The following is a 27,695-nucleotide window of genomic DNA, read 5'->3' as shown; positions in this document are numbered from 1 at the left end:
CTCCAAGCTGCATCCATGGAGAATACAAGGGAATGCAAGGGCTTACGCAAGTCGCTTTGGGCCCCTGGCGCTAAAACTATCTATTTACCTGTGCACTACACGTAAAGCGAGAAATACATTCTGTGAACATGAGTTCTAGGTTGTAAAAGTTCTTGCAGAAAAGCCTAATTGACCATTTCACAAATTGTCAATTCTTCCTGAAAAGGGTTAGCAGACAACACGGCCAGCTTTATTTCTTAACGGGAGAAGAGGCTGCCGATCGTAGAGAGGATGAAACTGCGCCGTTTTCCTTTTCCTGCCCTTTCTGTTTCATAGACAGAAAATGCGACCTTTCTTCTCTGCGACAGCCTTGAATACTTATCTTTGTGGGAAAATTAAATGCCACATTCCATGCCGGATTAACGATACTGAAAGGAAGGAAAACAGACATGCTCTAACGGCTTGATCAATGTGCCAGGGCACTTCCAACTTACCGTCCAGGATGATCTGTCCAGAAATGACATGGTGCGAGGTGTCAGCAGTGTGTTTGTGGACTTCTTTCGCAATGTCGTGTGCAGGTGGGCTTCGAGGCGCTTCTCCGAATACAAACACATGTGCTGCTATGCTTTCACCTAAAACTCCCTATGCATTAATATGTGTGTTCTTAAGTTCCCGTCGAGTAACTGTTGACTCATCACTGCTGTGACACCTTGGGTATATTAACGCCACTGAGATCTATGTCTAACACGAGTTCTTTCAGTTCAGCGAGAAGTTTCTTGGGGCCTTAAAACCATTTCATGCGCGGGTATCTCTGTTCTTTTTTTACCGTTTACTTTGACTAGCCTTAATTTAATAACTAGCATTATTCATGCAGGCACACTTTGAGCCATCGCAGTTTGAGCAAGGCCGGCAGGATGGATGGAAGAAACTCAAGGCTAATGCCATTCCCACCATATTTGCTTACAATCAGGAAGAAAGAAAGGAGCCACAGATAGAGCCACCAAAAGATGAAGAAATATCACCTGAGGTAGGCATTGTATTTTCCAGTGTTTCCATGCCTTTCTTGTGAAGCCAAGGTGGTTAACAATGTCAGGCATGCCTTTGTAAATAATGTTGAAATTTGCTGCCTGCACCATGATATTTAGGCATATTTAAATAACATGATATTTAAGCATTTGTTATTTTCATTTGGTTTCATTAACTTTATATATTATGTTGGCAAAACTGTGTCCCTGACTATATTTTTCCCCACAACAGCAATTATACGATTCAGAGCCACCAGAAGAGGATCCATCAACAAGCCATGTGAGCTTGCAACAAGACAATCCACATGTCACCCCTTCTGTGTTGCAACCATACATCATCCTTGTAAGTGCACTGTGTGACTACTTGTGAATTTACATACACTCGTATGAGCAGTGTAGTATATAGCTGTAATTCATTTTCAGGTACATGAACTGGACGTGAAAGTAGAAGCAGACCAGTCAGGTGACCATGCCTGCCCAAATTCAAGCACAACAGAGAAAAGTGCAAGTGTGAGCTTTTCATTTCATTACAGTGGTCTTTTGAGTACGAACGATGACACGTGTTGTTTACTAGTCAGTTTTTTATGCAACTCTAGTCACCAACCTCAAATGCCAGTGATAGAACAGCAGATACTAATATACTGAATACTCGCCAGGTAGGCACGCAACTGAGAACTGCAGCCCAAGTACACCATATGTTTCATCATTATTTGATCACACTAAATAAATTAAGGCTACAATTTGGATTGTTTCTGCCATTTGCAGTACCAGAGCTCTAGCGCCAATGAAGCATTGTCGAAAGAATCACTTGAAGATTATGGCAGCTCAGAACTGCACACTTCAGTCAAAACTCTTGCCTGTGCCTTTCCAGACCAAAGATCAAGTTCTACAGATGTAAGTCCTTTCCACTGCTCTTGTCCATACTTGTATGCTGAGATCACAATCTGTTTTCTCTGTTGCTTGCTTTTCCTACACCTTTGCCATAATTTTGATCTAAAAGTAGGGGTGTGCGAATATTCGAAAGTTTCGAATATTCGTCGAATATTACATTCGAAATATTCGTATTCGATTCGAAAATTGTGTATTCGAAAAGTTTCGAATATTTGATAACTTCGAATATTCGAAAAATTCGAATATGCGATTTTATTATCATGCATAAAATAAATCGTCTTCCACATTTCTGCTGCATTCGTATAGCTAAAAACGTTGCCGAGAGGAGCGATAAACATCGTAAGTACACGGAGGCACATTATCTGCCTGCGACGAGCGCCCTAATACGTATGATGTATTGCTGGTGCATCTCCGACGTGCAGCGCTGTTGGCGATCATGTAACCATACATTTTCAATATTATGCGGCCGTAACGTGCCGCACTACCACTCGTTCACTATGCGGGACCACTTCTGAAGAAAGACAGTGACCCACGTGACTGGTGGCGGACTGTAGGCACCTTCAGATACCCCAGTCTGGCAAAGCTTTGCCCCATGTACCTCCCTATACCAGCCACTTCTGTTCCAAGCGAGCGTGCCTTTTCAGTGGCGGTGGGGGGGGTGTCTCTGTTAGAAGGGAGCGCCTTCTGCCTGATCATGTGGAGCAACTCATATTTCTTCATGATAACATCTAGTCATTACTTTCATTGTGCCGTGATATTTGCTTCTGTTGTGATGTGCATTGTGCTAGCCTGGACATTGTGTTCTGGAGATAGCAGTGTATGTTGTGTTGCCGGTCAGGCTGTTAATGTTTTTTTTTTCAAATAGCTACATGTTAAATAAAATATTGCTACTGTGGAGGCATTTTTCCTTTGATATTCGATATTCGATTCGATATTCGAAGGTGGATATTCGTATTCGATTCGTATTCGAAAATTTTGATATTCGCACACCCCTATCTAAAAGCAGTCATAGAGCTCACTTAGCAATGGTGAAGCTATGAATGCCATGACATTGTGACGCCAGCTTAAAGGCTGGAAGTTTTGTTCAGATAAATTAAGTTTGTTTTGTTGTGTTATTGTGTACATTACTTAAGGTGCCAGTAATAAATGCACTTACTGGAAACAATTCCAGCTGCAGCGTGTGAACAGGTCCATTTGCAGCCAGAATTACAGTAATTTATACAGAGGTAAATCATCACCATGGGATTCACACATATTTGCAACATTCATCGGACTTTAAATCATTGCAGAAACCATAGCGTAAAAGCAAACTGGGGACGAGATGAAGACAGGACCAACAAACAAGGGACATCTCATCCTCTGTTCATTTTTGCACTGTGGTTTCTACAGCACGATGGACTATCAATGTGCGCTTTCAATGGACTATCAATACGCCCTTCCTGCCTTTCAGATTATTCTCTAACTGTTAGTGTCTACTTGCAGTCGCAATGCCCCCCGGATCCCTTCAGCGGTCATGTTGGCTGGTCATCTTGTAGCACCATGTTCAGGCCGCTTCTTCTCTACATGCAGATACACCTGTGCGGTGCAACAGCAAGGGCCAGCGCACATCAAGATGCAACGAGCTTTGTCAGCGAAGCGCATAATTCTACTTGTGTCGTTGCACATGCATCACTTATCATCGACGAAGGTTGGGCAATGCTGCTTCGAGCACCATCAACGTCACCTCAAGTCGATCCCTTCAGTGGGCATTGGCTGGTCATCTCGTAGCAACGTGTTCAAGCCGCTTTTCTATGTGCAGGTTCTACGTGCAGGTTAACAAATTATTGTATTGGGCAGTGTGCTTTGTGTCCGCGGTAAAAGACGAAGAGACCATAGGCGTGCGCAGGTTAAGTCAGTGCAAGACAGACTTTGCCCCCCCCCCCCCTCATAGGTGACTGGGGGGGGGGGGGGGCAGCTACCCCCCTGCCCCCCATATGCACGCCTATGGAAGAGACCGACAAGCTCGGACAGCATGGCTGTGACATCAATTTAGTCACCTGGCTAATAAATGTTTGTTTGTTTTGGGCCTTCTGTTCCCACAAGTTGGTGACCTCGGACGTCTCCCACATCGCAACTGTACAAGTCCCGAAGCTTCTCTTCGACGCCGTGGCACCGAACTCCCAAGAAAATGCGACGCCACGCTCAAGCTTCCCGAGTTCTGGCCCGCAGACTGTGAGCTCTGGTTTATCCACATCGAGGCGCAGTTCCGCTGCCACCGCATCACATTGCAGATTGCCAAGTACGGCCATGTCGTGAGTGCGCTCAGCTCGACCACCACAGCTTTGATCTGCGATGTTTTGCTAGCTCCACCACCCAATGACCCGTGTGACACCCTAAAATGGGAATTACTATGGCGCACCACCGACCCCGAGTCTTGACGCATTCACCAGCTCCTTTCATCGAAAGAACTTGGCGACAAAAAACTGACCGAGCTGCTTCGCCGCATGACGCAGCTACTCAGAACCAATCCATCATCAACGAACTCGAAAATCATTCGTGAAATAGCTTCCTGCAGCGTCTGCTGAATCAGATACGAATGATTTTATGTGCCTTACCTGCGACGAAGTCCATTGAAGACCTAGCAACAATAGCAGACCAGATCATGGATACTTTCTGTATCTGCCATAAACTGTTGTAATGCGCCAGTCTTGAATCAATCACAGTTACAGCAGCGCTTTGACAACCTCAGCACCTCAGACGCACAGCATGCTGCGCAAGTGGACCAACTACTGAGCTAGCTACATTACGCTTCTGTGCAAATAGAAACCAGTTGCGTAATTGCTCGCCAAGCCAAAGCAAATCCCGCTATCCGTGTGCCTTTATTTGTTGGTATCACGCCAGATATGGCACTCGTGCGTGTCAGTGCCGTCCACCGCGCAACTTTTCGCGAAATGGTTGGGCCAGTCACTGATGACGGCAAGTGCTATCGGCCCTATGTCCAGCCGTCTTTTCTATGTCACCAACCGCGTAACAAAAGCTCGCTACCTTGTAAACACTGGTGCAGAAATTTGTGTGCTTCCCCCTACCTTTGAAGACCGCAAACGACATCACCATGACACGTACTTTCTGACCGCCGTCATCAATTCCAACATTAAAACGTATGGCCAGGAATCGGTAACTCTTCATCTTGGACTGCAGCGCCCTTTTCGATGGCTCTTCATTGTCGCCAACATCTGCGGGATGGTCATCGGTGCCGATTTTTTGTGATAGTTTGATCTTGTTCTTGACCTACGCCATTGCTGCCTTCTGACTCCACGACCAACCTGTCGGTGCAAGGCATCACCACTTCTGCTCTGCCCTTGCGTCTCATATAAGCACACACCCGGGTATCGGCACATCGGTTCACCATCCTACAAGAATTTCCAGAGCTATTCCAACCCCCATCGCCAGATTGTCCAATAGTCACGCGCCACATTACAATGAAAGGACCACCGGTACACCATCAGTATATGCCTGACCTCGCTGCTTTGCACCAGACCGACTGAAAATTGCACAGCGAGAATTTGATCACATGCTCGAGTTGGGCTTCGTTCGTCCTTCTGCTAGCCCTTGGGCATCCACTTTACACGTGGTTCCAAAGAAGATAGGCAATTGGACACCATGCGGAGATTACTTTGCGTTAAACAAAGTGATGATCACCGACAGCTATCCTATTCCTCACATTCACGACTTTACCGCATTGCTTCACGGTTGCTGCATATTCAGCAAAGTGGATCTAGTAAAAGCTTACCACCAGATCCCTGTGGAGCCTTCCGACATTCCTAAAACTGCAATCATCACACCATTCGGCTTGTTTGAATACGTGCACATGTCCTTCGGTCTCCCAAATGCTGCTCAAACGTTTCAGTGGTTCGTTGATCAAATGCTACTTGGCCTGACCTGTTGTTTCGTCTATTTAGACGACATTCTTGTTTTCAGTCGATCTGCTGCGGAACACGAATCAGACCTAAGTAAGGTCTTCGAATGTCTCCGTCAATATGACCTTGTTATCCATGTCTCGAAGAGTGAGTTTCTGTCCGTGTTTAACCCGTTGTGCTGTCAATTATTTTACCTCGAAGAGTGAGTTTGGCATCGAGTAGACCAGCGCGGCATCCAGGCCGTCTCAGTCCGCATTCAAATTTCCCACAGCCGTCGACCACAAAGAAATTGCGGGAATTTCTGGGCCTCATCAGTTACTACTGCCGTTTCATTCCTCGTTGTGCTTCCACCTTGCAGCTGCTGCACAGTCTGCTCACGAGCAAACACGTCTAATTGCTATGTTCCAGTGGCATTGCGATCAAGGAGACGAAGAGAAGGACGACAAAAGATAGACTGGCACGAACTGTTGTGTCGGCAGTGCTGCTCGCCTAACCAGTTGTAAATACATCTATACATATTCAAGTCTGTGTCTTTCCCGTAACATATTTGGTGGAGCACTGCGATCCCTGTCCTTGCCACGGAATTCTGCAGTGATCGTTCACTCGCAGCTTTCAACGTGACCTCTCAGGACTCGACTACACCCACTCTGGTCGTCGCGCCTCCTGCCCTGCCTGCCACCCCACTGGTCGCAACAACTTGTGTCACGGCTCCCATCTTGAAAGACCCTGGCGTGTTCTCAGGCCTTGATGGTTGTGACGTCGACCAATGGCTGTGCCTGTACGAACGCGTCAGTGCCAGTTACAGATGGGACCCTACACACATGCTCACGAATGTAATCTTTTACCCCGACAGAACCCCCCGTGTCTGGTTTGACACCCACGAGCATGATATTACAAGCTGGGACAGCTTCAAGGAGAAGATCCGTGAGCTTTTTGAAAACCCTTTTGGGTGTTGACTAGCCGCAAAAAATGAATTAACTCGCGCGCAAACTTCCACTGAGTCCTACATTGGTTATATTCAAAATGTCCTAGCACTCAGCGGCAAAGCCGACGAAAACATGTCCTAGCCAGAAAAAGTTGTGCGCATCCTCAAGGATATCACCGCTGACGCGTTTAACTTGCTGGCGTTCAATAACGTTTCGTCTGTTGATGTGATAATTCAAGAATGTCGCCGCCTGGAGGAACAGGCTAAAAGCAGGTGCATCACACATCAGACGCCTGCGATAACATAACACGACTCGTCAGGCATGAACTTGAAGTGGTTGCTCCTGCTACAGTTACAAAAAAGCTAAAGATCATTAATATAACGTTGCCCTGGAAAACTTCTTACTTTCGTCCCCATTGAAGTTCTGGCAGCATTCTGGCAAAATTCGCGCCACGACATCAGTTGGTCCTCACAGTTCTGGTACCACGTACGTGCTCTGTCCTCCAAATAGAAGTACACACGTCGTAGTTTGGCAGCGTCGTCCCATTTCTTCAAGGCAGCCACACGCTTGAAGTCGACTAACCAGTCTTCAACGTCTTGGTGCACAGTGCCATGGAACGGCGTCGGAACCCGCGGGCTCTCAAGTGTGTACCGCTTCACCATCGTGCTTTCCGTGCCGGTTGGAGTGGTTTGAACGGAAGTGCTGGTCATACCGGTTGAAGTGGTTCAAGGCATAATGTCGGCGTCGGGAGGTAATCCCCTGATCCTGTGGCTGGCCCGATGCACGGGAGTGTTGACTGGCACTGGGCTTGTGGGGCGGCTTCCAGGAGGGGTCTGCAACATCCGCGAAGTTGCCCAGCACCTCCACCACTTGTCACGTCGCTTCAGAGGTCCAGGCGGGGTTTATTGGTCGTAGAGCAGCAGGGCTCTTGGTAAACGCGTCGGTTAAGCTCGCTTTCCAGAGGGATAGCGCGCGGACTTCTTTCTTTCATGACCTGTGCCTCCCTCCGCCCATGCATTTCACCCACTACTACAGGTGGCAATATTTCTCCTAGAAAGAAGTGTTTTCATAATATATGGGCAAATGTGGCTATTGTTACTAACAACGAAACAATTCCAGAATCATTTAATACATTCTTTTGCTCAGTGCTTACTGATGATGAGAGTAGAAGGCCATGTTCAAAAACAGGTCATGCCATCCCACCAATAAGCAACATTGCAATATCCGACAAAGAAATCTTGTCACTGCTCCTTCACATTGATCCCAAAAAGTCGCCTGGTATTAATGGCATACCTAACGTGTTCTTTGTGAGATGTGATGAATGGCGCTGAAAGTGCTTGTGCATTATTTTTCTGAAATCATTGTGGCAGCGCAAGCTTCCAAGTGACTGACAATTTGCAAAGATTATTCCTATACCCAAATCATCTAACACTTCTCTCGTTTCTGCCTATAGACTGATTTTTCTGCTGTGTTCATGCGCAAAGGTGTTAGAACACATTATATTCAAGCACCTCTCAATTTTTCTCGAGGAACACAATCTAATTGATGACCGGCAACACGGCTTTCGAAAAGGATTTTCAGCGGTCACACAACTGCTGGAAACTGTTCATGAGTTGCAGCTATTATAGATAAGCAAGGTCAAATTGACATGATTTTCCTAGACTTCGAAAAAGCATTTGATCGTGTGTCTCACGCAAAACTTCTGGCAAACCTAAACCTACACTGAAAAAAAATACCTTAGTTTCATGGATTGAGGCCTACCCTTCTTATCGAAGTCAAATAGTTACTATCGATAATTTGTACTTCGATCCACGGCCAGTGAAGTTTAGAATCCCTCAAGGTTCAGTGCTGGCCACTCCTTTTAAAAATTTTTATACGTTACATAGCCCATGATATCCAGGTTACTATTATGTTATTTGCAGATGACTGCATGCTTTACTAGGAAATACGTAGTACAGGTGGCCAGGTCCTTTTAAATGCAGCTTTAAAGGGACACTAAAGAGCAAAACGATTTTTCTCGCATTAGTAAAGTAGTCTTCCACGATACCAAAAACACCACGCTTTCTGCGCGAAGAAGCTTAATAAGCGAGAAAACGCGCAAAAAGAAAATACAGGTGGCGACGCCACCTTGGAATTCCCGCACCATTTGCCGTGACGTCACATATTTTTGACGGCGCCTGCTTGGGCCTACGTAGTTCCTAATCGGTTAAATCGAAGTACATTGTCCTCTGAGGGGGCCAGAGACTTGACATAACGAGTTTGTGGAAATTTCGTCGAACCAGTGGCGCCAAAATACGTTAAATGCTCTTTGAAGTCTTTTACGTCACGAATTACAAAGTTCAGTGCGAAATTTAAGAATGAAACTTTGAACTTGGTTTTCTCCTCTAATAATAAACCTATGGTGGTGAAATAAACTTCACAAGAGTTATCCGAGCACACTTTATCAATCTAAACCAATTCATTGTTTCTCTTTAGTGTCCCTTTAACAAAAATATCGTGGTGTGCAGTGTGGCAAATAAATGTTAATGCAATGAAAACAGTGGCTATGACTGTAACACGTAAATGGCGTTCCTTGCAATACTTATACTATATCAGTGATTAAAAATTATAGTTTGTTAATACTTACAAACACTTGGGTGCTGTATCAAGTGCAGATTTTAAGTGGAATGAGCATGTTGCCTACATTGAAAAGAAAGCTATGCAGAAATGAGGATTTCTAAGACTGTGTTTGTGTAAATCCATCCCAAAAATTGAAATTAATTTTACACAAAACTTTCATCCGTCCAATTCTCAAGTACTCGTCCATGGTTTGGAATCCCCATGGCCAAGTAAATACATTAAAAAACTTGAAATGATTCAAAGAAAAGCAATCCGGTTTGTTTACAATTGCTACAGTTCCTTTACTTCACCCAGCAAATTGCTAAAAAAAAAAAGCTGCCTTATATACACTGCAGGCAAGACAACAGCATGATCGATTGAAGTATATGTTTTTACTTTAGCACGACAAGCTGCACATAAAGAAGAATGCGCACATAGAATCAGTTCATCGCCGATCAACTCGTGAGCGTCCAAAAAACTGAAGGAGTATTCTTGTACGACAAAAGCTTTTAAAAACTCAGTTTTTCCATGCACCGTCATTACTTTGAATGCTGTATCTGCAGATCTGAAAAACTGCGCAACTGTTCAGTCGTTCATGGCAAAACTTAGACAACAGTAACACCTGACTTTCCGCTTCCCCTCCACTCCCCTATTAATTTGCCTCGCATAATGCATGTGTAACAGGCTTCAATTTATGTTGCACTTTCTAGTACTTTTTCATATACTTAAAATATTTTCATGGCATCCATTGCACTTATGCATGTCTCAAGGCATTCTATTTTGAAACGTTACTGGTCTTGCCCTTTTTATAACGTGTTTGTTTTTTAGATGCTATGTGATTAACAGATGTTTATCAAGAGATGTTTTTTATCTTGTTTTCTTCTTTTCTTCTTGTGTGCATATGGAAAAAACTTATGAATTGTATACGTGCTGCGTTTCACTTTGATGCAGATGGTGAATGAAGTTCTGCGGGATATTTGTTTTTCTCTTGTAGTTCCATATCTGCTTTCTTTTATGTGTCACCCATCCCTGCTTAAGGCTTCATATGAGAGGCCAGCAGTACTTCTGAAATAAATAAATAAATAAATAAATAAATAAATAAATAAATAAATAAATAAATAAATAAATAAACGCTCAAATGACACTGAAACGCTAGCTGAGGCAGCCAGTACCAATCATGCCCCCTCAGGTGCAGAGATTGCTGCGGGGTCAACGATGCTGTCTTCTGACAGTGTAGTTTGTGGCACACAAATGTAGCTGTTTTAGCTAAGGCTCTCTATTCGTGCTACATCCACAGAGGTTATCTGCAAGTGAAACAGAAGCCAATAACATTACCATAAAGGAGGAAGGTGCCGTGACCGGTGTGAACGTAAGTGCTTTGTTTTCACTATGCTTAGGTAGTGCAGCTAATCTTCAATGTCGGTGTGCATTCGTATTGCATTGCAGGATTCAAGCTTCACTGAAACAGCAGGTAACCTAAACGAGGTTTTGGGGACAGAGTTTAATGCTTCGACAGATCCTACAAATGTAAGTAGATGTGTGCGTTCATACTTTGTTACAGAAATAATGATACTAAATCTTGTGTCATTGTTTTCTTACTTTGATTGAAACCAATAACTGTATGGAAATGTGCTACAGCCAAAAAGGCATTGACATTGCGTCATGTTCACGTAGAGAAAGAAAAGTGCAAGAATCCGATAAGGATTCTGGGCTATAAATTCTATCGCTTAGAATTAGAAAGCTCAACAAAACGGAAATATGAGCGCTTGCAAACTGGATTGAAAAGAATTTTCAGTGATGACCAAATCCAAGCCTTGTCCCGTGAGAGCAACAGAGGATGCAAATGGTCAGAACAGACAATTAAGGAGAGCCTGGAGCTTTATTTTGCCTGTGGCACAACAGGGTATGACCTGCTCTGCTCCAAGTCATTGGAGCAGAGCAGGTCATTTGGCGGTATTCAGTAGGAGCGGGCGCAGCGCTATCAGTAGGCAAGGTGTCCCGGAGGGCCTGGTGCAGCTCGTCCTTAATAACAGTTGTGATAGAGCTGAGCGTAGGATGGGGCGTTACGCGGGCCTTTTGCAACTCTTCACGCACTACAGAACGGATGAGTTCTCGTAGGCAGTCATTGATGGATTAGTGGCGGTGAAAATGTCAGCAGCGGACATGCTATTGACATGCCTCTCGAACAGGTTGGATCGCTGTTGCAGCATTTTTGCCATGGTCACAGCCTCGGACAAGAACTCCGCGACCAACATTGGAGGGTTCCGCACGAGGCTGGCAAAGAGCTGCTCCTTGACCCCGCACATCAGATAACGCAACTTCTAGTCCTCCGCCGTTCTTGGGTCAGCTCGTCTGAAGAGGCATGTCATGTCTTCGACGTATGTGGTCGCAGTTTCGTTTGGCAACTGGACGCGGGCCTGGATCGCTCGTTCTGCTTGTTCTGGCGATCAGCGCTGGTGTAGGTCTCCAGAAGCCTACGACAGAATTCGCGCCACAATGTCAGTTGCTCCTCACGGTTCTGGTACCATGTACGCGCCCCGTCCACGAGGTAGAAATAGACACGTCCCAGTATTGCCGCATCGTCCCATTGGTTCAAGGTTGCTACGCACTCGAAGGCGACCATCCAATCTTCGACGTCTTTGAGCGCCGTGCGATGGAACGTCGTCCGGACCCGTGGGCTCTCAAGTGTATTCTGGTTCGACATTGTGCTTTCCGTGCTGGTTGGAGTGGTTTGCACAGAAGCGCTGGTCATACCTGTCGAAGAGGTGGAAATCGTATCGGCGACTTCCGGAGGCAATCCCCTGATTCGGTGGCTGGCCCGATGCTCGGGGGTGTTGACTGGCACTGGGCTTGTAGGGCGGCTCTCTGGAGGGGTCTGCAACATCCGTGAGGGATACCCAGCTCCTCCACCAGTTTGTCACGAGACTTTAGACGTACTGGGGTCCTTTAATAACCCAACGAGTAGCAGGCTCCTGAAAAGCGTGACCGTCGGGGCTGGCACTCGAGCACGGAAGAAGCGCATGGTCTCCTTTCTTTCTCGGCTGAGAGCCGCTCGTGCCCTCGATCCATTACGTGCAGGTGGCAATATTCAAGTCTGAGTCTTTCCCGTAACATATTTGGTGTAGTGTTGCGATCCCCGTCCTCGTCACAGAACTCCGCAGCGATCGTTCACTCGCGGCTTTCAACGTGACCTCTCAGGACTCGACTACACCCACTCCGGTTGTCACGTCTCCTGCCCTGCCTGCCACACCACTGGTCACAACAACTTTCGTCACACTTCCCGTCTTGAAAGACTCTGGCACGTTCTAGGGCCTTGATGGTTGTGACGTCGACCGATGGCTGCGCCTGTACAAGCACGTCAGTGCCAGTTACAGGTGGGACCACACCCATGCTCGCGAATGTTATCTCTTACATCGATGGAACCCCTCGTGTCTGGTTTGACACCCACGAGCATGATATTACAAGCTGGGACAGCTTCAAGAAAAAGATCCGTGAGCTTTTTGGAAACCCTTTGGTTGTCAACTAGCCGCAAAGAATGAATTATCTACTTGTGCACAAACTTCCACTGAGTCCTGCATTAGTTATATTCAGAATGTCCTAGCACTCTGCTGCAAAGCTGAGGAAAACATGTCCGAGCCAGAAAAAGTTGCGCACATCCTCAAGGATTTTGCTGCCGATGCGTTTAACTTGCTGGTGTTAAATAACGTTTCGTCTGTTGATGCGATGATTCAAGAATGTCGCTGCCTGGAACAGGCTAAAAGCAGGCGCATCACACATCAGTTCCAGTGCCTTCCAAATACTGCAGAGAGGTCATCTTGCCTCGACACATCGTCCAGCAGACGCCTGCGATACCACGACTCTTCAGGCGTGAACTTCAAGTGGCCGCTCCTGCTACAGTGGCACCAACGTCCCCTGGCCCCCCTCCTTCAACCCCCTTACCCCTAACTGAAGCAGTCGTACGACAGGGAATCGCAAGCATGGGTATTTGCTCCATTCCTACGCCTCCCCGTACCGACTTCCAGCCACAATTCATGACTGCACGTCGAATACCGCCTGGCTCTCCATCAGCGTTCCGCAATCCGTCTGCATGGAGAACTCATGATGTAAAACCCACATGCTTATCCTGTCTCCATGTTGGACACATTTCTCGCCATTACAGAAGTTGCTGGGGTCCTACTGCACAAACTTTCCATGTTCGTCCAATGCTCATCCCGTTTATCATCATGAGACAATATTGCTACGCTAATGCGACAGGCAGGACGAAAAGAAGAGGAGGACGAAGAGCGCTGGTCTTGCGAGTGTATCGGTGCCAGGCGGCAGCCATTCAGCCCATCTTCAAATAAACATCTTTCATCATAACAGTTTGGTGGAGGTGCGGGGTACGATAACGGCGCTCCCTACGAACGACGACGCACCGACTGAAGAGACGCAGTACGTCGTGATTCGCCGAAGTAGACGAATTGCTGGTCTGCCGCCAGAGATGGATTCCGAAACGGACAACGAGCATCTGGCACCCGCTTCCGGTCTCTCGACACCGGCCGCCTCAGGTCACCCATGGCAACCCTACATCGAGCCACGAACCTTCGCAGGAAAAGCCGATGAGGATGTGGACGCTTGGCTGAGCTTCTACCAACGGGCAAGTCGGTTCAATGGTTGGAATGCCACCGGTCAGCTTACCAATGTCGGCCTCTTCCTTAAGGGAACCGCGTCTGTGTGGTATGAAAACCACGAGGAGAGCTTGACAACGTGGCCGAAGTTCGTCGAAGAGATTAGGAAGTGCTTCGGAGATCCAGCGGCCAAAAAGAAGCGTGCCGAGCAAACGCTGATGCAACGCGCTCAGGTTCCTGGGGAAACCTGCACAACGTACATTGAGGAAGTGCTCAAGTTGTGCAAGGTCCTAGACCCTCGGATGACCGAAGAGGACAAAGTGGGTCACCTTCTGAAAGGAATTGCAGAGGACGTCTACCAGTACCTCATCGCGAAGGAGAATCTAGAGTCCGTGAGTGACGTCATCCTTCACTGCCGCACATTTGAAGCATTGAGAGCTCGGCGCATCACACCGAAGTTCGGCCGCTTGGCCAACGTAACGACTGTCGCCAGCGTTGACGTCGCTCCAGCCCCGTCTGACCTCGCGTCAATTATCCGCCAAGCGGTGCGGGAAGAGCTCGACCGACGTGAAGCGGCGTCTGTTCCATCTCCTCAGGCTCGGGAGCCTCTTCCTTCGTGCGATCCGAGTGTGACGTCCATCAACGCTGCTTCCGTTGATGCATACAACTTCGCACCGCGTCCAATGGTACCAAGCCCTGCAGTGAACGCCCATCTCGGTTACGAGGGCCACGACGGCTTCGTACGCGGCCAATCTGCAGTTTCTCAAACGTGGGACGGCCGCGCCATGTATCCTCCCGCTGGCAATTTCAGCATGTCTCGTGAGCGCCCCATTTGCTTCCAATGTGGCGTCCGCGGCCACGTCGCCCGATTTTGTCCCCAGCGACGTCGCATGTCAGCCCCATCAACTGAGCGACCACGCACTTTCTATCGGCGCAACAATCACCCTGGTGACAGAGCCAACTGGCCTCCCGGCCCTGATAGCAGGACGCCCTATCGTCTGAATTACCGCAGCGACTCGCCAGCTTCCGTGCGGAGCTTGACGCCACCGCCTGGACGGCAACACAGGTCTCCATCTCCTCTACGACGTCTCACGTCCCCACCGCCGGGAAACTAGGCGGCGCGACCGATGGAGGTGAGGTCGCCGGTCATCTTCAGCCACATTCCCCTATGCCTCCGCCAGTCACCATGCATCACAACAAGATTAGTGTTTTAGTGGACAATGTTGCTACGTCAGCCTTAGTAGACACGGGAGCGAGTGTATCTGTCATCAGTCTGGATTTCAAAACCAAACTCGGTCGTAAAGTAATGTTTCACTGGGACAACGCTAACACATTTCGTGCTGTAAGTGGACAATTGCTCCGACCCCTTGGTGTGTGCACAGTGAACGTTTATTTCTCCGACAAGTTATATCAAGCCGAATTTGCAGTTCTTGCTCAGTCTACACATGATGTAATTCTTGGCCTCGACTTCTTACAGCAGTGCGGTGCCACGCTTGACTGTGGGACCGGCGAGCTTTTCCTGCCCCCTCTTGCCGACCGACCTTCTACCTGTTCGCGCACCCTCGCCGTCCTTGAAGATGTCGTCCTCCCGGCACATTCCGTATCCAGAGTTCGAGTAGCTGCTGATAGTGTTGACATTGATGCACTTGCTGCTATTGCCGAACCGGTGTCTTCGATCATAACGAAGAAAGGTGCGTTCATACCTCGATGCGTCATCTCTTTGGCCCGCGGAACAACCACACTTTGGGTGTCAAATGTATCTGACGAGTCTGTTGTGCTACCCAAGGGTATGAGGCTTGCATCGTTTGAAGTGGATACCAGCATCGATATAGCAGCTTTAAATAATGACACATCGCACGAAGAAGCCCGAGCAACTGATATTAGCCCTGGTGTTCCTCAAGACTCATCACTTTTCCTGAATATGGTTAACAAGTCACTGACCTCCGAGAAGCGTCAAGTGCTGGTCAGTGTCCTCAGGAAGCATGCATCGCTGTTTGATTTCAGCCAGGAAGCTAAGGAAGTGCGCATTCCCAACACACGGGCTCGTCACAGGATCGACACCGGGTTAGCGCATCCAATAAGGCAGAAGCCTTACCGCGTGTCCGCGTCGGAGCGTAAGGTTATCGCTGACCAGGTGGATGACATGCTGGCCAAGGGCGTCATTCAAGATTCTTCTAGCCCTTGGGCTGCACCGGTCATACTTGTGAGAAAGAAAGACGGATCCTGGAGGTTTTGCGTCGACTACCGGCGCCTCAATTCCGTGACGAAAAAGGATGTGTATCCGCTTCCCCGTATCGACGACGTCATTGACTGTCTCCACTCGGCGTCCTACTTTTCATCTGTGGACCTCCGATCGGGCTATTGGCAAATACCGATGCATTCCACTGACAAAGAGAAAACAGCTTTTGTGACACCAGACGGCTTGTTTGAATTCAACGTTATGCCGTTTGGTTTGTGCAACGCGCCCGCGACGTTCGAAAGGTTCATGGACACGGTTCTGCGCGGCCTAAAATGGGAGATTTGTTTATGCTATCTAGATGACATCGTAATTTTCGGTCGCACTTTTGCAGAACACAACCAGCGACTTGACGTTGTTTTGACGTGCCTCGAACAGGCTGCCCTTACCCTCAACTCAAAGAAATGCCAGTTTGGCCAACGAGAGGCGCTAGTACTCGGACATCTAGTGGACAAGCACGGCGTACGGCCAGACCCACAGAAGGTTGCCGCAGTGAGCAATTTTAAGCAACCGCAGTCGCAACGCGAGTTAAGAAGTTTCTTAGGTCTTTGCTCGTACTTTCGACGTTTTGTGCCCAATTTTGCCGAAACTGCGTACCCTCTGACCTCATTGCTACGCAAGGACACGCCTTTCACCTGGACAACGGATTGCGACTCTTCGTTTCGGCAGCTAAAGTTCCTGCTCTCTTCCGGACCCATACTCCACCATTTTGACCCTTCTGCCGCAACGGAAGTGCACACCGACGCAAGTGGAATTGGCCTCGGTGCCGTCCTCATCCAGCGTTTTGGTGACGCCGAGCATGCCATTGCGTACGCCAGCCGTTCGTTGAGCAAGGCCGAACAGAATTACACCGTAACGGAGCAAGAGTGTCTCGCTGTAGTTTTTGCTGTCCAGAAGTTCCGCCCGTATCTCTACGGCCATCACTTCACGATTGTTACCGATCATCATTCGCTATGTTGGTTAGTTGGTCTCCGTGACCCGTCTAGTCGCCTTGCTCGGTGGGCGCTACGCTTGCAGGAATTTGACTTTACGGTCCGTTACAAGAGTGGCCGCCAGCATGCCGACGCCGACTGTCTTTCGCGGCTCCCGCTACCCACAACTGCTTGTGACGCCGACAATTTTGATGAATTCCTAGCCGCCATTGACGATACACGTTTTCCCGACCTCGCCACCTTCAGGAAAGAACAACGTGACGACCGGCACTTGGATGCCCTTTTCGACTCAGCTGCTCAGCCGACAAACAACAATGGCTTTGTTATGCAAGATGACCTGCTCTATAAAAAGGATTACGCGGCTGATGGTGCACGCTTACTATTAGTGGTCCCCACAAAGTTGCGACGAGACGTGCTCCGCGCTATGCACGATGACGGGACCGCTGGCCACATGGGTTTCGCCAAAACGTATCACCGCGTTCAAGGTAGATTCTACTGGCCTAGAATGAGAAGGACTATAGAAAAGTATGTGGCCAGTTGTGACAAATGCCAACAATTCAAGCGCCCGAACACTGCCCCGGTCGGACTCCTTCACCCTTTGACACCACCCTCAACACCTTTCGAAATGGTCGGAGTGGACCTTGTCGGCCCTTTCCCGCGCTCATCAAACAACAACCGTTGGGTCATCGTTTGTGTTGACCACCTGACGCGTTATGCGGAGACCGCAGCAATACCAACAGCCACGGCAATCGATGTTTCGAGTTTCCTCCTGTCTACAGTCATACTTCGCCATGGACCACCTCGCATTATTGTGAGTGATCGTGGACGCCAGTTCGTTGCCGACGTGGTCGAAGAACTCTTGCGTCTCTGTGATTGTCGATTTCGCCACGCGACCCCTTATCACCCGCAGACAAATGGTCTCGTCGAGCGCACGAACAGAACGCTCACCAATATGATTTCTATGTACGTCAATTCAAGGCATAAGAATTGGGATGACATCCTCCCCTTTATTACGTACGCCTACAACACGGCGAGGCATGAAGCCACTGCCTACAGCCCCTTCTATCTTCTTTACGTTCGACCACCTCGACTCTTCCTTGACACCATTCTGCCATTTCATACTCATGTGGACCTTTCTATTGCCCAGACTCTCTGCCGCGCAGAGGAGGCACGGCGTGTAGCTCAGCTTCGTACGCTGGCATCCCAGGACCGTTCCAAGATCACCTACGATTCACGGCACAAGGACGTATCTTACGACAAAGGCGACATAGTTTGGCTCTGGACGCCGCTTCGCAAGCGTGGCCTGTGTCAAAAGTTTCTGGCACGTTACACCGGCCCCTTCGTCATCGTCGATCGCCTCAGTGACCTCACGTACTCGATAGCTCGTCTCCTAAACCACGGCTACCGTTCTCGGCAGACGCAGCTTGTTCACGTCGCGCGCCTAAAGCGCTGTCGTCCGCGCGACTCCGCGTTCACGTAGCCGTTACTCGCCCGGCGGGCTTCGTCTGTGGAGGGAGGAGTGCTACGCTAATTACAATTACAATACATCTTTATTTCCAGAAATACATACATTCTGGGGGATACCATTGGCTAAAAGCTGTTTAATAACAGCTTGACTGGGCCGATGGTCCGTTACAAGGCATACGTGGCGGTTGCACGAAAAATGCGACAGGCAGGACGAAAAGAAGAGGAGGACGAAGAGCGCTGGTCTTGCGAGTGTATCGGTGCCAGGCGGCAGCCATTCAGCCCATCTTCAAATAAACATCTTTCATCATAACAATATTATGGACAAATGCTGCGGAATGGGCTTTTACCACTGCCAAAAAAATGCTCTCGCTTCCGCTACTCTTCTTGCATACCTGGAACCAGACGCACCAATATCCATTATGGTAGATGCCTTTGACATAGCTGTTGGCGCTGTTCTTCAACAGCTAGTTGACGTTACATGGGAGCCTATTCGCCTTTTCGGTCGGCTTCAAGATTGCGATAGCAGCAGCATGTGTTGTACCCCAAGAAACTTCCGGTCACTTCAATTATCACTCTCTACCACTGAGGCAGAAAGCGTGTTTTTTAAGTTGTGCCAGAGTAAGGAAAGACTCTTTCAGGTAAAAGGAAGGTGCTTAAAGTTAAGGACTTAACTCTTATAATGTTGCATGTAGCTTAGAAGAATACTTATTTGAAATATTTGGCCAGACACAGGGAGAAAAGTGTTGAAAATGTGCGGGCTACTCGCTAAGGCTTTTGTTCTCCGCCATGCTATACCAGGCTACGCCGCACAAAACTGGAAGCAATGCAGCACCCGTGTTTGTAAACAGCGAAAGAGTCTATATCTTTCTTCTCAAGGAAGTTGACATTGCAAGAAACCCGCTACAGCACTTCCGGACGTGGACTGCTGCAATCTCCCTCACAGTCTGCCACTTCTGTCACAACGTCGAAGCTCACCAGTTCTTTCTTCTCACCAATCACAAGCCACTAATTCAAGCTATTACTTCCAACAGTTTGTTGCACACGCCACGTGAAATTTGCCAGCTGGCCTATATTTCCAAGTTCACTACTGACATTTGACATGTTAGTGGTGCCAACAATCCAGTTGCTGACGCCCTGTCACAGGTTCACATCAACACAAGCCAAGTAACTCGTTCCGGTATTGACTTTGTTTGCCTAGCTACTGCTCAGTGCACAGACACTGAATTTCCAACAGTTCGAACTACAAACAACTCCCTGCGCTTCGAAGATGTCTTACTACCTGGCTGCGACTTCACTGTCATTTGCCACGTGTCTACAGGTCGGCCTTGACTGTATGTCCCACACCAATTTTGACAAGTTTTCGACGCTCTACACTCCTTATTGAACCCAGGACTGCGAGCAACACAACGTCTCGTCACCTCCTGCTACCTGTGGAAGTGTATTAATATTGACGTTCGTTGCAGGGCATGGGCGTGTATCCAGTGCCAGCGTGCCAAGGTCAACAGGCACACCATGCATGCGCCTGGTCATTTTCCACCACCAGATGTCCGTTTTGGCCATGTTCATGTCGACATTGTGGGTCCGCTACTACCATCTGCGAACCAACGCGGATACTCACTTCACTACTCACTAGTTCCTGAAACGTTGTTCCGTTCAACACTGGGCGTAACGCACATATGAACCACAGCATACCACGCAAGTTCGAATGGCATGGTAGAACGCTTCTACTGTCAATAGGTGACAGGCAAAAGAGCGAGGGATTGTGGGATGCGTCGTCTGCTGTCAGTTTCCGGTTCGAGACAAGCAGATGGTGAACGGGTGAACTGCTCCGCTGTAGGCCTCTGATTGTTCGGCATTCTCGCACGCGGCATTATCGCCTTGCAAAACCATGGTCGGCTGCTCCAACTCGAGCGTTGAAGGCAAACGTAAATAGCAAGCTTATGCATGTATTTTCTGCGAATATTATACCGAGAACTGAATTCTCGTGCCGGCGCACCTAGCAAAGACGTTGATCTTTTTTTTTCCAGCGTGACACTTTTTTGCATTTTTTTGTTGTTTACACCCAGGTTTCTCTCTTCTTTTTTGGTTTGGTTCTTTTCTTCGGCGTATATATATGTTTGTGCATTTCGAATAAATTTTAGTTGGAAGAATGCGCTGTGTTCTTGTCCTCTCGCTCATCTTTTGTCTAGTGTTTGCGCTCAGTACCATTCTGAATTTTATGTTCCAACTTGTCCAACTAGCAACGTTGTTAAGATCTTTAAAATTATGTTTCTCACGTGCAGCAACATATTATGCGATAAAAACTGTTCTCTGTATCGACTGATCTGCTAGCAAAGCAGTTACAGTACCCGCGAGCAGCAGAAAAGCATTGCATATCGTTTGTGTGCAGCAAAAATATCCTTACCTTTCATGGCTTGTGGGGCTTGTCATTACAGTCATGTCTAACCAAAACACAAAATCATCTTCTAAACTGCTGACATCACTTAAACGGGGACGGAGAGGTAGACTTTGCGAAAAAAATATCGCCTCCATCGAAATGTGACCGCGGCGGCCGGGATCGAACCCGCAACCTTCGAGTCAGGAGCCGAGCACCACTGCTGCGGACGGAGCGGAAAAAGAAAACTTGTGCATGCCGCTGCTCATCCGCGTGGTGTGTCGAACTGGAAGCCGCCACGTCACGTAGTTCCCTGCGATTGCGGATATTACGGGTCACCTATTGAGAGCATCACTACGTGTGCAACACTCAACAATTCGATGGATAGAGCGCCTGCCTTTGGCTCTACTAGGTCTTCGCACTGCTGTGAAACAAGATACACAGTGCTCATCACCAGAGCTAGTTTTTGGCACGACACTTTGCGTACCCGGCGAGTTCTTTGTCTTGGAATTGACATCTACAGAGGTACAGTCTTACGCCAACCGCCTGCGAACTACTATGGCTACTGTTGTACCACCGCCGCTTCATCATGATCACAAGACCGTTTATATGAGCCCATCATTACTCCATACCAGCCCTATATTCATCCCTCGCGGTGCTACCTGCACTCTATTACAAACGCCTTACGATGGTCCTTTCAAAGTCCTCAAAAGCATTCCTAAGTACTTCACACTCCTTGTTAATGGACACGAAGAGACAATTTCTATGGACCGTTTGAAGCCAGCTCATGTAGACGCTGGCAACACCATCTCAACAACATAAACCACTCAACGGCCGTGCCTTCATCGCTAGTGGGGAGCCATTTAGTGGGCAGTGTGCCTTGCGTCCGCGGTAAAAGAAGAGACAGACAAGCTCAGACATTATGGCTGTGACATCAATTTAGTCACCCGGCGAATAAATGTTTGTTTGTTTTGGGCCTTCTGTTCCCACTGTGGCTATGACTCACCGTAACAGTGGCTATGACCGTAACACATAAATGGCGTTCCTTACAATACTCATACTCTCTCAGTTATTAAGAACTATCGTTTGTTAATACTTACAAACACATGGGTGCTGTATTAAGTGCACTTTTTAAGTGGAATGAGCATGTTGCCTACATTGAAAAGAAAGCTATGCAGAAATTAGGATTTCTAAGACGGTCTTTGTGTAAATCCACCCCAAAAATTGAAATTAATTGCTCACAAAACTATCCGTTCAATACTCGAGTACTCATCCATGGTTTGGGATCCCCATGGTCAAATAAATATTAAAAAATTTCAAACAATTCAAAGGAAAGCAATCTGGTTTGTTTATAATCGCTACAGTTCCTTTACGTCACCCAGCGAATTGCTAAAAAAAGCTGCCTTAGATACACTGCAGGCAAGATGACAGCATGATCGATTGAAGTATATGTTTTTACTTTACCACGACAAGCTGCAAATAAAGAAGAATGTGCACATAGAATCAGTTCATCGCCGATCAACACGTTGCGAGTGTAAAAAAAAACTGAAGGAGTATTCTTATATGACAAAACCTTTTAAAAACTCATATTTTCCATGCACCGTCATTACTTTGAATGCTGTATCTGCAGATCTGGTAAACTGCGCAACTGTTCAATCGTTCATGGCAAAACTTAGACAACAGTAACACCTGACTTTCCTCTTCCTTTGATGCTCCCCCTATTAATTTGCCTCACATAATGCATGTGTAGCAGGCTTCAATTTATGTTGCACTTTCTAGTACTTTTTCATATAGTACTTAAAATATTTTCATGGTATCATTGCATTTACCATGCGTGTCGTCAAGGCGTTATATTTTGAAACGTTACTGACCTTGCCCTTTTTATAAGATTTTTTTTTAGATGCTGCGCGTTTAACAGATATTTATCAAGAGATGCTTGTTGTCACTGTCAGATGTATAGCGGGGTGAGAACGTAGTCACGCAGACTGTCGCTTTTATTCTCACCCCCTCCATCGACCTTGTATTGGTGGAAGTAAGCGTTATTATTATTATTATTATTATTATTATTATTATTATTATTATTGTTCTTTTATGTTGTTTACCTATTTTCTTATTTTCTTCTGTGCATGTACGGCAAAAACTTATACAGTTCATAAGTGCTAGAGTTTCACTTTGATGCACTAGTTCTCGATGGTGAATGAACTTCCGTGATATTTGTTACCTTGTAGTTCCATATCTCCTTTCTTTTATGTATCTCCCACCACTTCCTAAGGCCTCGTATGAGAGGCCGGCAGTACTTCTGAAATAAGTAAGTAAATAAATAAATAAATAACGCTCAAATGACACTGAAACGCTAGCTGAGGCAGCCAGTACCAATCATGCCCCCTCAGGTGCAGAGATTGCTGCGGGGGTCAACGATGCTGTCTTATGACGGTGTAGTTTGTGGCACACAAATGTAACTGCTTTAGCTAAGGCTATCTTTTCGTGCTACATTCACAGAGGTTATCTGCAAGTGAAACAGAAGCCAATAACATTACCATAAAGGAGGAAGGTGCCGTGACAGATGTAAACGTAAGTGGTTTATTTTCTTTGCTTTGTTTACGCTATGCTTCGGTAGTGCAGCTAATCTTCAATGTCGGTGTGCATTGGTATTGCATTGCAGGATTCGAGCTTCACTGAAACAGCAGGTAACCTAAACGAGGTTTTGAGGACAGAGGTTAATGCTTCGACAGGTCCTACAAATGTAAGAAGATGTGTGCATTCATACTTTGTTACAGAGATAATGATACTATATCTTGTGCCATCGTTTTCTTACTTTGATTGAAACCAGTAACTCTATGGAAATGTGCTACAGCCAAAGAGGCATTGACATTGCGTCATGTTCACGTAGAGAAAGAAAAGTGCACGAATCCCATAAGGATTCTAGGCTATAAATTCTATCTCTTAGAATTAGATGTTTTTGTATACATAGAATCCATATCACTGCACTAAAGGTACTGAATATAATATTTACAGGATTCACAGATGCCACAAGAGCTGTATTCGAAGTTATTGCAAAGAATACAACACCTTGAGCAACGAAATAACATCCTGAGATGTAGAGAAAGCTCAACAAAACGGAAGTATGAGCGCTTGCAAACTGGATTGAAAAAGATTTTCAATGATGACCAAATCCAAGCCTTGTCCCGCGAGAGCAACAGAGGATGCAAATGGTCAGAACAGACAATTAAGGAGAGCCTGGAGCTTTATTTTGCCTGTGGCACAACAGGGTATGACCTGCTCTGCTCCAAGTCATTGCCACTGCCTTCGGCGAGAAGCTTGCGTGAGAGAATTCAAGGTAAGCACTAATACCTAACACATTATTTTTCTGATGTCATGTTTGTTCCTTATAATGGTGTTTAAACACCAGGAAGTTGTTTCAAACCCCATACTAGGGTTCTTGACATGCTGATGTGAAGCTTAATTTGTGTAGACTATAAAAAGAGAATGCAGTTATAACTAATAATGCAAAAACTTCAATAGAACCGAGCTTTTATGTGACAGTGAGAGCGCAAGTAGCCCTCTAATTTCTATACAAGGGCTTCTTTGATGTCTGGCAAATGTGTGGGCTTTCGTTCTAAGCACTGGGTCAATCTTCTGTTTTTTTTCTGTAGGCCCTAAGTTTTCTGGTGTATTGGATAAAGTCTTCACGTTGATGGACTGAGGCAGCTAATTTGGATGAGGAGGAAAATGATGTTTGTCCTCATGATTGATGAAATGGCTACTGTAACAAAGCTCGAGTATGATTCAAATACCTGGTCAGTGCTTGTTCAGTGCTCACTTCACGACCCTCTCGGTGCCTGGTGTAAAGGACTCGACTTTGGCCACTCATGCCTTAGTAATGATGATAAGCTGGAAGTGTCCTCATGCTGGAAGCAAGTTGTTGGTTTCCATTACACAGATTTGTATACACAGTAAGCTTTCCGTTAATGGAATTGCCAGTGCGTGCTTAGAATAACGTATTTTTGTATATTCCAGGGAATTCATTTCATAGGGATGACGCAGCAAAGATGACCACTGCAATCATTAAAAAATATGGTCAGATTGGCCTTCATGTCATTTCCATCACTACAGGCATGGGATCAGGAAACCGGGCCATGTGGAAAACATTCGGCATTAATAGAAGGAATTATAGCAGAGTGTCACACAGGTTCAACCACCCCTAGTGGAAAAATGCTCAGATTGTTGTGTTGGCAGATGTTCCACACATTGCAAAAAACTCTGTGGACATCTCCTGCGGCAACAAATTATTACATTAAACAGTGAAGTTGTCACCGCAAATAACTTGCTTTCATATACGCTAAGCATTCAGCCAGTGATCAAGTTGATAGAATTTCAGGAGCAACTGACATTCAAACTGGCAGCAAACCTTCACAAAGAACTCTTAGAGCTGAATCACTTTGATAAAATGAAGGTATCGAGTGCATCTGCACTGTGACAAATTTTGCTGTTTCAAAATACTATATAGTTGAACTTTTTTTCGTCATAACTAGAACTTATTTTTCTTTTCTTTATTTGCAGGTCAGCAACGCACTAAAAAGGCTAAACTGCACCACTGCAATTGCTCTTCGTTTCATGGTTGATAATTATGGCTGGGGAAAAGAAATCCCCACCATGTCATGGTTTCTCAAACAGGCCAATGTGTGGTTCGAACTCATGAGTAGTAGGTATCCAACCATGGCACTTAGCCTCTCCAATAAGGACAAGCATTCTGAGGACATACATTTCCTTAAGAAACTCATAGATATATTGCAATCACTGAAGATCGACAGTGGAACTTTTAAACCGGTGCAAGCAGGAGTGATCTTGTCAACGTTGTCCATTCTATATCTTCAGGGCTTCCTTTTTAATGAAGAAAAGTACAGTTTTGTTCTTACTTCAAGGTTTATGCAAGATAGCTTAGAAAAATTATATTCAATGTTTTGCCACCGTGACCCAATTAGAAAACCAGTAGAGTTCAAAATGGTGTTAAAAATCATAACTCTGTCCTAATACCTGAAGCCAGCATCCATGGGTTCCTATGAGCTTTATGATGATGCTTTTTATTTGGTTGATCTTGGCAACATCCAGGAAGTGGCAAGTGAAGAGCATGCTGAAAATTTTGAAAATGTACCAGAAATGAATGACCTGTCAGAACAGAACTCCTTTTTCTATTATTGTGCTACATAGTGTCAGAGGTTATAAAAAATGATGTAATTTGTGAAAGTTGTGTGCATGCCGCGAGGGCAACTAAAAGTGGTGGGCCTATGAGTCAACTAACAAACCTGAAGGCATATAAGGAGGGGTCCTCAGCATCTAAGAAAGTGCCTTTCAACTGCTTCCAATGTGTGAAAGAGCATTCAGTGCACACATAAATTCATTAACGTCATCTAGGAACATATTTAACATTCTAATTAGGCACATGGGGGGTGCCTTCAGAGCGATCTTTCGCAATGTCACTGCATTTCTCAGATCATTAGCCGCTATTGTCAATCAAGAGGCAGGCTCTATATAAAAGAGCTTTCAAGGAAAGAATTCCAGAAAAAGATTGTGAGAGCTGATCGGTCTAGTAAATGAATGGCAGCACTAAGACGGCGGTGATGTTTGAAGCCCTCATGTTATTTTTGTTTTTCTTTATCATTTGAATGCTTTAAAGCAGCAGTGCATGGATGTTAAACAAGTCGTGGATGTTAAATAATAATTTTGCATTGTCATCAGATGCCTCTGTATGCATTTACATTTTACAATAAAAATGTATTGTGACATCATGCCAGTGTAGTGTCATGCATACTTTAATTAATATACGACGTTTCAGGTTATAATTATCACAAGATGCACAATTTCAAGCTTGTAGTTTTCACCCTGCTGCTCTTACAGTGCTTCCAGGAAAGTTAATTGCCAATAAGACAAACCTTGACGTCTCATATCTTGTCCCTCCTCTAAAAATCTACATTAGACGCAGTTTTATTGGCGAGTCTGCTATGAAAAGACGACACAAACCATTTTTCAGAGACGCGAAAACTAGACTAATTGGTAATTATCACAATTATCATAGGCGTGTGCACGGGGGGCAATGGGGCAGTGCGACTTCCTGTCACTCTGGCGGTAGATTCTTGGCCGTCACGTAGGCCAATTTTTGCTTTCTGCTTTTTTCATGTTTTGGTTTTTGGCTTCATTGTTTTACGTGATCAGCGCATGTGCAGTGGTTCTTCTGGGAGTCGCTGTCGGCTAATAAAGCACAGTTGCTAGTCCAGTCGTTGTGTGTGCCACTTCTCCTTGTCCAGCGTCTTTTTTGACTGGTTTTTGCCTCAGCGACATATAAGGCCAGTGGTGTAAATCATGGGAGGGGGGGGGGGGGGGGCAGGGGATCCCGATTCCCCCTTTTGTTCAAGCTCGTGGCGACACCCCTTACAAGTGTCCCCACCACTTTGAGATTTGTCTTTCAAACAGGAAGGAAACTTCTACCAGTATCTCATGTCACGCGAAACAACGCAGCATTCATGGCTAACGCATCACGACATATACGTCTTAACAGAATTCAAAACGAAATTATTGATCGAATCGGTAATGTCATCCAAAAGGTACTGTGCAGCAGCATTCCAAGCGACAACTACGCCATCATCATAGGTGGCACGCGGGATATTGCTGGCATCGAACAGAACATATGTGCGCGTTACTTTGCTGAAGACCTGCGCCCAGTTGATGTTTTTCTAGGTCTCGGTGCTCTGCCGAGTACAAAGGGAGCG

General features: G+C 46.4%; 1 protein-coding gene across 1 annotated transcript in view; it reads left to right on the top strand.

The window, feature by feature from the left end:
* The window catches only part of LOC119383781 (THAP domain-containing protein 5), a 30,473-nt gene extending 3,756 nt beyond the window's left edge, over positions 1 to 26,717 (top strand). The window contains exons 2-12 of the mRNA XM_037652081.2: positions 854 to 1,006; positions 1,237 to 1,347; positions 1,428 to 1,514; positions 1,601 to 1,660; positions 1,770 to 1,898; positions 10,613 to 10,684; positions 10,762 to 10,842; positions 23,431 to 23,502; positions 23,594 to 23,674; positions 23,947 to 24,268; positions 25,492 to 26,717. Of these exons, the coding sequence (XP_037508009.1) occupies positions 854 to 1,006; positions 1,237 to 1,347; positions 1,428 to 1,514; positions 1,601 to 1,660; positions 1,770 to 1,898; positions 10,613 to 10,684; positions 10,762 to 10,842; positions 23,431 to 23,502; positions 23,594 to 23,674; positions 23,947 to 24,268; positions 25,492 to 25,553 (1,230 nt within the window). The 3' untranslated portion in view covers positions 25,554 to 26,717. The remainder of the gene's footprint in view (positions 1 to 853; positions 1,007 to 1,236; positions 1,348 to 1,427; positions 1,515 to 1,600; positions 1,661 to 1,769; positions 1,899 to 10,612; positions 10,685 to 10,761; positions 10,843 to 23,430; positions 23,503 to 23,593; positions 23,675 to 23,946; positions 24,269 to 25,491) is intronic.
* The last annotated feature ends 978 nt before the right edge of the window (positions 26,718 to 27,695 follow it).

This window comes from Rhipicephalus sanguineus, chromosome 2 (assembly GCF_013339695.2).
Source record: "Rhipicephalus sanguineus isolate Rsan-2018 chromosome 2, BIME_Rsan_1.4, whole genome shotgun sequence".
In the NCBI taxonomy this organism is placed as follows: domain Eukaryota; kingdom Metazoa; phylum Arthropoda; class Arachnida; order Ixodida; family Ixodidae; genus Rhipicephalus; species Rhipicephalus sanguineus.
Note: the sequence above shows the minus strand (reverse complement) of the source record. Positions and strands in the feature narration are given on the sequence as shown.